The sequence below is a fragment of the Nematolebias whitei genome, chromosome 7, assembly GCF_014905685.2.
Source record: "Nematolebias whitei isolate Nwh7 chromosome 7, NemWhi1, whole genome shotgun sequence".
Taxonomy (NCBI): Eukaryota; Metazoa; Chordata; class Actinopteri; order Cyprinodontiformes; family Rivulidae; genus Nematolebias; species Nematolebias whitei.
The window spans coordinates 40,846,647-40,856,973 of NC_056504.1; the positions used below are offsets into that span (position 1 = coordinate 40,846,647).

At 39.3% G+C, this 10,327-nt stretch overlaps 1 protein-coding gene across 1 annotated transcript; it reads right to left on the reverse strand.

Moving 5' to 3' along the window:
- Positions 1 to 3,972: 3,972 nt before the first annotated feature.
- LOC119412834 lies at positions 3,973 to 10,216 on the reverse strand. Its single transcript, XM_037679869.1, has 3 exons — positions 9,988 to 10,216; positions 7,083 to 7,628; positions 3,973 to 4,112 (listed from the first exon to the last, which is right to left on the reverse strand). Exons 1-3 carry the CDS (start codon positions 10,097 to 10,099, stop codon positions 3,973 to 3,975), a joined length of 798 nt encoding a protein of 265 aa, XP_037535797.1. The 5' UTR covers positions 10,100 to 10,216.
- Between the last annotated feature and the right edge of the window lie 111 nt (positions 10,217 to 10,327).

The window sequence follows — 10,327 nt, forward strand, 5'->3', positions numbered from 1 at the left end:
ATATATATATATATGTATATATGTATATATATATATATATATGTATATATATATATATACATATAATATACATATACATACATACATATATATATATATACACACATATATAAATAAATATTTATATATTTACATATATATATATGTGTGTGTGTGTATATATATATATATATATATATATATACATACACATATATATATATGTGTATGTATGAAAAGCACCTTTCATATCTGTGTTATTTTGATGGAATGGCCGATATCCAATATTTTATTTTATCGCTAATATTGGCCAATATCGATACCATGTCGATAATATCGTGCATCCCTAATAAGAATAATAGCTTACCTGTTGTAGAAAACCTCATTTAGGAGAAATAGTTTATTTCTGGTTGGGCGTAAGAGCTACTGGCTACTCTGAACGAACCAAGGCCAAAGTTGTTGGCTGCCACCTTAAAACAGTTCCTATCTAAAATATTTCTGTTCTGTTCATGCCACTGCTATTTTTATGAACTGATGATTCACATGAATTGATATTCTGGCCAAAATATTAAGACATTCCTGCTGGAAGTGCCCCAGGCTTCACTGGAAACAACCAGAGAATCATATGTAGAATGCTCATGCATTGCAAAATTGATGGTGACATAAAGAAAATAAAAAAGCATGAACCACTTTGAAGATCTGTAGACTGGACTTGTTTCGGCTGCAGTCCACTTTGGTCTTGGCCTCACTCGGAATAGCAGGCAGCTCATCAGTCCAGTCACAACTAAACTATATTTCTCCATATTGAAGCTTTTTTACAACAGGTAAGATATAACCTTCCTGCACAACACTTCAGAGAACTACCCCTTGAAGGTCACTATCACCTAACTTGTGCTGCTGCTCTTTGTGTTAATTTCTTTATTGACGATGTCAGTATTCTCTCTTCTAACTGAGCAGGGTGGAAAACCACAAAGTGTGAAGCACACTTCCTACCATTCCAACAAAAATATGATCCAAATGTGTATATTTTTTTAGCTGTGCGCAGTGATTAATCAAATACAGACTGACGGTTAGAATCTCAGCACATGTTCACTATCTGAAAGGCAGATTTCAGCCAGAAACAGCCGAAATGATGTCGGAAACAAAACAGTTTTCTTCTTCTTTGGTTTTATCGCGTAGAGAACAGTAAAAATGGTACTGAGGACCTCATCTGTTGGATTGCGCAAATCAAAGAGACGACTGCCATGTAGCTGCTCAGTGTTTCTTGTCATTTGTCTTTAGAAGGTTTGACGAGCTGTTTCTAGACTTTTGCTGATAGTGTTTCAGAGTTAACCAAAATGTATTAATGAATAAAAATAAAGAACAACAGGGTCACTTCCTGCCGTGGTTAGCATCAGATATGTGACCGGAAACGTCGGCACAAGCTTACCCACAAACACGCGACAGATATTGAATGCCTGTCTCCACCGTGAGATGTTTGTTAATCTTTAAAACATTAGCGGTTAGCAATAGCACTTTTTGATAAGCACAGCAAAACACATTTCTGCTAATGAGGGGAAATGCAACTTTGAAAGATGTGACTTAAAGGCGAACTCGTATGTATGGCTGAACGCAGCACAGTAAATTAGTAACATATCAGTTGTGAAACGTTATTCGAGTAAAAAGAGCTTTTTTTGGAGCCTCCGTGACCATAAATATACTCCTCTCCTCTGCTCATCAAATACAGTAACAGAATTATTGGATGTGTTGTCTGAGGTTGTTTAGGTGTTCTTGTATTTTGAAAAGAGAAAATGTGATTCCTCTGTATCTGAATGGTAGTAACTTTATGCATTTTTGCCGTTTAACTTTCACCTGCTGATCGAACGTACAATTAATGTCTTCTGCTGTGGATAGATGAACTTTGTGAGTAATGTTTTATTTGGGTGTGTCGGATAAATCTGATTCATTAATGAAATGTAAGATGTTTTTTCCTCTCCCTCCTTACGACCGTCTTCCTCTCTGCTCCTCGGCAGACACAAACTTAACCAGTTTGTTAGCAAGCTGGTGTACTTGCCTACATTTCATTATTTGTAATGAGAAATTCTCCTACACCAGGAGTAAAACGGCTGTTTGTTACACAAAAATCTCTTTTAATCCCTTTCCCCCCCATTACACATATGCATATTTTTTATTATTTTTACTGTATCTGTGTACAGAGAAATATTCTGAATCAGCCACTGGAGCACAACTCACTGTTTGGTGTTTCGCAACTAATTTATTTCATTTTGGTTGTATGTATAACCCAGACTTTAGAGAAATACTGGTGCACTCAGACATATCCTTGCAACATGCAAAAAATAAACAAGTTATAAACAAATAAACGGAGCAACAATGGGGATATTCTGTATTAGTGGCTGATACAAAATTATCTCTGAGGACCTCTATGTAGATGTTAGCCTCTCTGATTATGTGATTTCTGAGTATGTGTATAATTGAATAGTAACATATTAAATATTGACATCAGCCAGCATTTATAAATACTGTATATAAATGTATACCCTTTATATTCTATATTCATATCTATAGTTTATATAGTGTAAATAGCAAATAAAGATTTAGTCCATAAAAGAATATAAATGTATTCATTTTCAAAGTGCTTTTAAACCTTGTTGTCCTTCAATTTCTGTCTATTTTATTGTATCTCTATATATTTTAATATGTTGCTGACAGTTATTGTACTGTAAGTGATGTTGCAATAAAGATATTGGGGTAACAGAACTCATTGGACACATTGATGTGGCAGTTGTTGTTTTTTTAACAACCGGATGACGTAATTTCTCCTAATAATTTGTGTCAAATGCATAGACTTTAGTGAATTTCAATTAACCTATTGAAATTTATTGTATGTACTAATTGCTTTATTATATTTATTATATTGCTTTAACACGAAATCCAATTCTCTAAAACAAATGACCAGTTCCCTAAACACATTTAATAATAAATAAAATTCATGTTAATTATTTACCCCTACACTGATGTGGAGAAATGAAACTAAATTTTGTTCAGTTCTGCATGGTGCACTGTACAATTTTGATTGACAATTAAGTTTATAAAGTTAAAATGTTTAACTACACTGAAGGGACACATTGGAGGCAATGATGGGTTCAGTGTTTTGCCCAGGGACACTTCGGCATGTGACTGCTGGTGGCATCGAACCCCCAACTCTTGCATTGGAGGACGACTGCTCTAACCACTCAGCCACCCAACAGTACTGTGCACAGTACACAGTCAGCAATACTTAAACACAATGAACACACTTGGCTTCATTTAGTAAACACAACTCAAAATTGAAGACACTTGTTGCACATGATTGGGACCACACTGAGTTTGAGTCAAGAGGAGGGAGAGCAAGATGACCACGCACCGTTATTACGAACGAGCTGAGAGCAACAGTCGTTGACCATGCCATTGTCCACGGCATGCCAGTAACCGAAGCAGGACAAAGCGTCCGTCCAAACCTGAGTAGGTTTTCTGTGGCCACCATTATTTGGGGATTCAGGGAACACAACAGGTACTGGTATTGCTGCATTGGTCACTGCAGTACATATGCCTCATTTCTGTAGGTCCTGCTCGGCCCTTATTGGGCCGGTACAGGTTGGATCGCTTCATTTTCCGTTCCCACAGTGCCCATTAGTGCCCCTTTAGTGGGCGAATCATTATTATCAAGGCATCAACACCTCTTTAAAAACCTTCTCCTTACGTGTCGCTCCATCTAGCTCGCTTTGAACTTTTTCGTCGGCCAGCAAACACAAAAACGCCTGAACTTCAGCATTTGACCACGGCTGTGACATTATTGTTTATACCTTCAAAATACTTTCCTCCAGATTCGAGTTGTTTCTAATGGCGGGTTAAAAAGAAGATGGCAGATCGAGTTGCGGTGGAAGTTTCTGAAACCCCGCCCTTAGACCAATAACTCCGCCCCCTGACCAATCAGTAACCGGCAGTGCGCTGACGTCAGGTTTTAGGGTCCTGCTTGGCCTCAATGGAACCGCAGAGAAGTAGGTACTGAAAAAACAGGCCGGTTCCACGAAGAAGTCCCTGTGGAAAAGAACACGGAACCGGTCTGAGCAGGGTGAAGCGGGGCCAAGGAGAAACTGTGGAAAAGGGGCAATATTTACACATTGGTGTCAGAAGCATTTGTAATGTGGGAGGGACACAATGGTGTGGGGGCGGGCAGGTCTGGGGGTCCTTCCACCAGAAATTTTTGAATAAAGTAGACGCCATTTCCTGCATTCTGGTGTATTTTAATGGGTTGTTAAACATGTGCATTTACCTACATAAGTAAACGCTTACCCACCCCCCCCAGTCGACAACTGCTGGCACTAACGTGGCGCTAAACTACCGCGCAACACAGAGGTGTTCTCCCTCCTCCCCCCGCCTCGTCAAGTGACCTCGAGCAGACACTGCACGCAGTGTGGTGACTTGTTGTAGGTAACCAGGAAAACCCAGAGTGGGTTTTTAGAGGTTTGAGTATTCTCCCGTTACCGTTTCTTTTTACACTTTGAATGTTTGCTATTTTATCTTTATTTTATCTTTGCTATTGTTTGATGTAACTGGGACCCTGTGTACACAATTTCATTCCACTACATGTACCACATGTGACGAGAACGACAAATAAAGAAACTGTGACTTTATTAATCAAGTGGAATGGATTTGTTCACAAAGAAGCAGAAACAGCGCCGGGTGAACTAATATTTTATGGTAAATGTGTGAGGGTCCAAACAAATATTTTTAAAAAGGGAGGGGGACACATCCCCTTCACAGATAATTGTTACAACGCCTATGTATTTACATTATAGTGAAGTAGGTTTCTTCTCAGTATCCCAGCTGTACAAATAGATTGTGAAACATGTCCATTGATGTTTCTATTAAAAACATGTTTTTTTTTTAAGAGTACATATACAATTCAGTAGTGTAAAATGCGTGTTTGTTTCTCTAAAGTTCAAAGAATGCTACGTGGAGGTGGGAGGGTTACCATATTTACAGTGGTGCAAGAAGCCCTCGTTGGAGATATGTTTCGGTGAACAACACAATCAGAAGCTAAGGTTTTGTTTGGGTTTCCTGAAGAGAATTTGGGGTTTTGTCTGAAGCTTGAGAAGAGTGTTTTGGGAAAACTGTTGAAGGTTTCGTGTTTTAGCAATAGTGACAATATGTAACTTTAGTGAAAACCTGAATGTTAAGAAGGTTAAGGTCCAGGCTGTAGCACCAGGAAGCTGTAAGAGAAACTCAATTAATTGAAAATTTAATAAAAATTAATTGAAATAACCTTATTAAGAATTAGAAAGCTTGACATTGTTTACACCTGTACCAGGAAATTTGTGAGGCATATTAGTTAGCAACAGGTATACAAACTGGTATTATACAAAATTCTACTTTTTGGTTGGTCAGTGAAGGTTTGTTGTAGGATAGAGAAATTAATTATAGCTAAATTTTTGTATTGTGCTTACTATCGCTCATTTTGAGAAGATTATTTTCATCTTTTTGCTGTTAAACCTAAAAAATATATTTAAAAAGTATCAGCATTAAATCTAAAAGGTCTACTTCTGCATCAACCTCTTAAGCCCATCCATCCATCCATCCATCCATCCTCTTTTACCCGCTTCTTCCATTTTGGGTCATGGGGGTCACCGGTGCCCCCTCTTAAGCCTGCGGGTCAAAATGATTCCATTCTTTAATTGCAGTCGAGGGCCAAACAAAATCACTCCAAGGGCCGCAAATGACCCTCAGGCCGCAGTTTGGATGCCCCTGATCTAATTGAACTGACACCAGGAGTCTAAAGTTCAGTATAGCATACCATTTGTGTATTTATTTATCTGGGATATCCAGCATCATTTTCCCACATTAGTTCACAATTGATCTGAAGTAACTGAACATTTGGTTTCACAAGTTCAACATTTTGTTATACTTAAACTGTCTTAAAGTATTACTAGCATTTTGTCTTGCACTTTTACATTCGTGTACATTTAATTTTCCAAACATCCAAATCATAGTGTTTTTTCTAAGAACCAAAACTTTTGGATGAAAATTCTTCAACGTTCTAGACCTTTGCATGTTTAAGTGTTAGGCTTAAACACAATTGGCAATGTTTCAAATAAAGCATGGAGCCATTGCCTTTACACTGAAACAGGTCTCTCTTGAATCAACAGGTCCCTTGAAAACGTGTCCCCGTGACTCAATGAGGCTACCTGCATAAATAAAGATTAAATAACATTAAATAAATATTTTTTACACGTCTGTGCATTTTGAAGCATGTTTTCAAGAATAAAGTATAAATTCCAAGCAACAAACACAGAGAACATAAATATTAAGAACTACTGCAGTTCTTGTCAAACTTCTACACTACATGTACATGTACTAACTAAACTTGGAACAGTGAATCTCTACAAGTTTGTCTTTACCACAGATTAACTGTTCCCATCTTCTTCTCCTGTGTGTTAAAGGACACCTGCTTTGTTTCCTGTATGGGTTCTCATGCGTGCGTTCACATATCTCTTACTGCTACATATTTGTCCACAAACATCACAACACATTCTGTCTTGAGTGGACACTCATGTGTCTGTTTAAATGCGTCTTCTGGCTAAAGCTTCGTCCACAAACATCACAACCGAAGGGTTTCTGACCCGTATGGATTCTTGTGTGTCTGCCTAAAGTCGACTTATCCTTAAAACCGCGGCCACAGACATCGCAGCCGAATGGTTTCTCTCCTGTGTGGCTTCTCATGTGTCTGTTTAAATTTGTGTCATCTCGAAATCTTTGGCCACAAACATCACAACCAAATGGCTTCTGTCCTGTGTGGGTCCTCATGTGTCTGCTCAAACTGGCTTTACTTTGAAATCTTTGTTCACAAACAGCACAGACAAATGGTTTGTGTTCCGTGTAGAGATTTGCGTGTCCGTTCAGGTCTGTTTTTACTGTAAATATGTTGTCGCTATCATCATAACAAAACAAGTTATGACTAGTTTGGACTTCGCTGCATGAGTCTATGTTTGAACAACTTGAAATCCTCCTTACTGAATGACTTGTCACGTGTCTCTGAAGTGACCCCTTGTGGAGAAATCGTTTACCACACTCTGAGCAGCTAAAGGATGTGCTGACGATGTTTACTCCTGACTCGGGAGCCCCGCTCTCCTCGTCCTTGTTTTCAGTTTTTGGTCCAGAGTCTGAAAAGTGTTGCAGCTCAGAGTCAGAGTTGTCCCCATCTTTGTCATCTTGATAATCGTCACTGACTTCTGTCTCTGAAGAGCTGAAGTCGTCGTCATGAGTGTTCAGATCTGGGTTCCTGGTAGTTTCTGCTCCTCCACAGCCCTCTCCACCAGTTCCTACTGTCATCTGGTCATCTGAGCTACTGGTTGGGAGATCTCTGTATTCCACTTGGTCCTGACGAACCTGTGAGAACTTCAGTTCCCCTTTATCATCCTCACGCTTTGAAACAACTGCAGTGACTGGAAACATGGCGGCATCAGTCTCCTCTTTCCTACTGAGCTGCTCTCCCTCCAAACTGGTCCAGAGTTCCTCTGCTTTCTTCTTCACGTTGAGGCGTTTCGGGTCCTGCTGACCAGTCCTCCATTCTTCATGAGCTTCCTCATTTTCCAGCATCATCTGCTGAACATCTGCAGAGAAGACCAAACCACGTGTGCATTATGAACAACAGTTATTTTACTGTATATTACCCGTGTTATTGCGGAGATCACTACCTCTTGGAACTAAATCCACTGAAGACAGAGATCTTTATGATCGGCTCCAAGAATTGTTTGAAACTAATGAAGCCTGTTGCAATGACTATTTTAAAACTCCGACGGTGCTTTTAGTTTTAGGCAGCAACTCTCTAAACTTGTTCCATCTTTAAACTGTCCAGATGACCTGACTGAAAAATGTTGGCTTGTTCCATCTTGTTTTCAGCAGCTTAGAGAAAATACAACATCAAGATCATAGGAGGCCTTGTGTCCTCACACCGATCGCTCCAAGAGCCTTTTGACACTTTCTTAGAGTTCAAAATGAACACAACTTAGCCGCCAGACTTTTAACAAAAACTAAAACGTATAATCAGATTACATCAAGCTTAACTTCACTGCACTGACTCAGAGTTTATATCTTAGTTTAGTGGGGAGTGGTGGCGCAGAGGTTAGAGAGGTGGGCTTGTGATCCGAAGATCGTCGGTTCACGCCCCGGCCCCGACAACATCAAAATTGTGGGTGGGGTAGGTGAAACACCCACACTTGCCCCCACCCTCATTCGCCCCACTCTGGGCCCATGAGCAAGGCCCTTAACCCCCACCATGTGCTCCCTAAACAGGTCTCTCTTGAAAATGAGTTCTCGTGGCTCAATGAGACTAACCTGTATAAATAAAGGCTAAATGAAAAAAAATATATATATATCAGAGGAGATTTTAGAATTTTATTTGCTGACTTGGAAAACTTTTAACAAACTTTCTTATCTGTATGTACCTGACCTTTTAGCCTTTAAAACATCTTCATGAACTCTAAGCATGATTAAAGTGCATGAAAATGGTGAAAAACCAGAGATGGCAAGAGCTTTGCTAACTGGCAATGGTAGCTTGGTGGTCTGTGCTGTGGTCTTGAGGCTGCCGTTTCAAGCGCAGGATGTATCAGGAAGGGCTTCTGTGAAAAAAAACAATTGCCAAATCTTTCAAGCAAGTTTGCTCAATGTAAGGAACCCCGTCGAAGGGAACAGCAAACGTCTTTTGCTGCAAAATTTCTGAACGAGCTGCTTAAATTTTTACTTAAAAATCATTCCATTGGTGCAGAACCAGGTTCTCTTGTTAATGCCCTTTCGGACTGGTTTAATTCAAGTCAACATTTTGCGCTGTAAATTTTCAATTCTTTAAATTTACATTTTATACTTTCTTTTGGTGATTGCTGGGAATCTTGGGAAATTTCTCCCTTAAAGAAACTGGTCCAGATGACATACTTTAACCTTTTTTGTGGTCATCTACCTGTATGATTGAGCTTACCTTTTTTTCCTGAATCATTTTGACCGTGGCTGTTTCTGTGAGTAGCAAGTTGGCCATCTGGCCTAAAACATGTGATTATTATACATGATGATTGATTGTTTTGGACAGATGGGCCCTAATACTTCAACAGGAGGTTGGCTTGAAACACAGCAATGAAGGCTACTTATAGGACAGATCTGGTTGGCAGGCTGCAGACTGATGAAGTCTTCTGGATGGAAGATGAAACTGGTCCAGATGACGATTTAACCCTTTTAGTCGAATAGACACCAGCTTACCTGTGATCTGAAAAGGGAAAAGCGGCTAAAGAAAATTGATGAATGGACATCCTTTGGGTTATTTTTTATAATTTTATGCCTTATTATAATTATTGTTGGTGGGTCTATACAGGTTACCACTTGCTGTTATTATGAGATATGAGCTGGACAGAAATGTATAGAGCTTCGACTGAAAGAAAGTCGGGGAGCTGAGTCTAAAAATATAATACATGACTGGGTTTAACCAAAATGGCTACAACTCAGTCATTTTCCAACATTGGGTGATTTTGGTCCAAAACTCTGGCGTGAAGAAGGAGTAAATATTTTAATAGCTTGCCACCATCTTTGTTCTTTCTTTGGACTTCTTGGTCCAAGCTAAAGATGAGATAAACTAAAATGCTAATGTGTGAAATAAAAGGGTGAAGCTGTGACAGTTCGTGTGAGAGTTAAGCCCAAGCTGTTCAATTATTGTGAGACAAATAAAGTTTTCATTTTTTCTTTTAAAGAGTAAAGCAAAAGCTTTCGTTGCTTGGCTATTTTAAAGGGCACCAAATGCGGTTTACGTCACTCCGCCACTGCTCAGTTAGCAAGCTAAGCTACAAGAAGCTAAAGCCATTAGCCACCGGAAATCAGCACCTAAACTGTAACCAACATCTTCGCAGTTTTCAGGAGATAATACAAACCCAAATGCAGTTGGGAGGTTGCAAAGATAAGAATGTGTACGATTTTGTTATTGCCACTCACCGGCTTTTAAACGCGACAGTTCCTGTTTATATTCTGCCACAGTTTGTTCAAAGATGCCCAATATTTCCTCCACTGATGCATCCAGTCGTTGTTTGATCTGCTGTTTCCACATCTTTGTTAGCTACTGTTCGTCGGAATTATCCATAAATTATTAATAATGAGCAGTAACAGATGGGTTTTGAACCAGCTTACTACTCCTACTTATCCTCCTCTTCTTCTTCTTCTTGCTAATATCGTGATGCTGCATCACTGCCACCAACTGGTAGGGAGTGCGGATCAGGACAGGAACCTCAAAAGGAAAAAAAGAACAAAAAATCGCAACAATTATGTTCACTATTTA

Bases quoted from the DNA above. Each gene is read 5' to 3' on its own strand.
- LOC119412834 (XM_037679869.1), bottom strand. From the start codon at position 10,099: ATGTGGAAACAGCAGATCAAACAACGACTGGATGCATCAGTGGAGGAA. The intron at 7,629-9,987 runs GTGAGTGGCAAT...TCTTCTCTGCAG, and splicing joins ACTGTCGCGTTTAAAAGCCG to ATGTTCAGCAGATGATGCTG. The intron at 4,113-7,082 runs GTAAACGATTTC...CCTTTTCCACAG, and splicing joins CTTTAGCTGCTCAGAGTGTG to TTTCTCCTTGGCCCCGCTTC.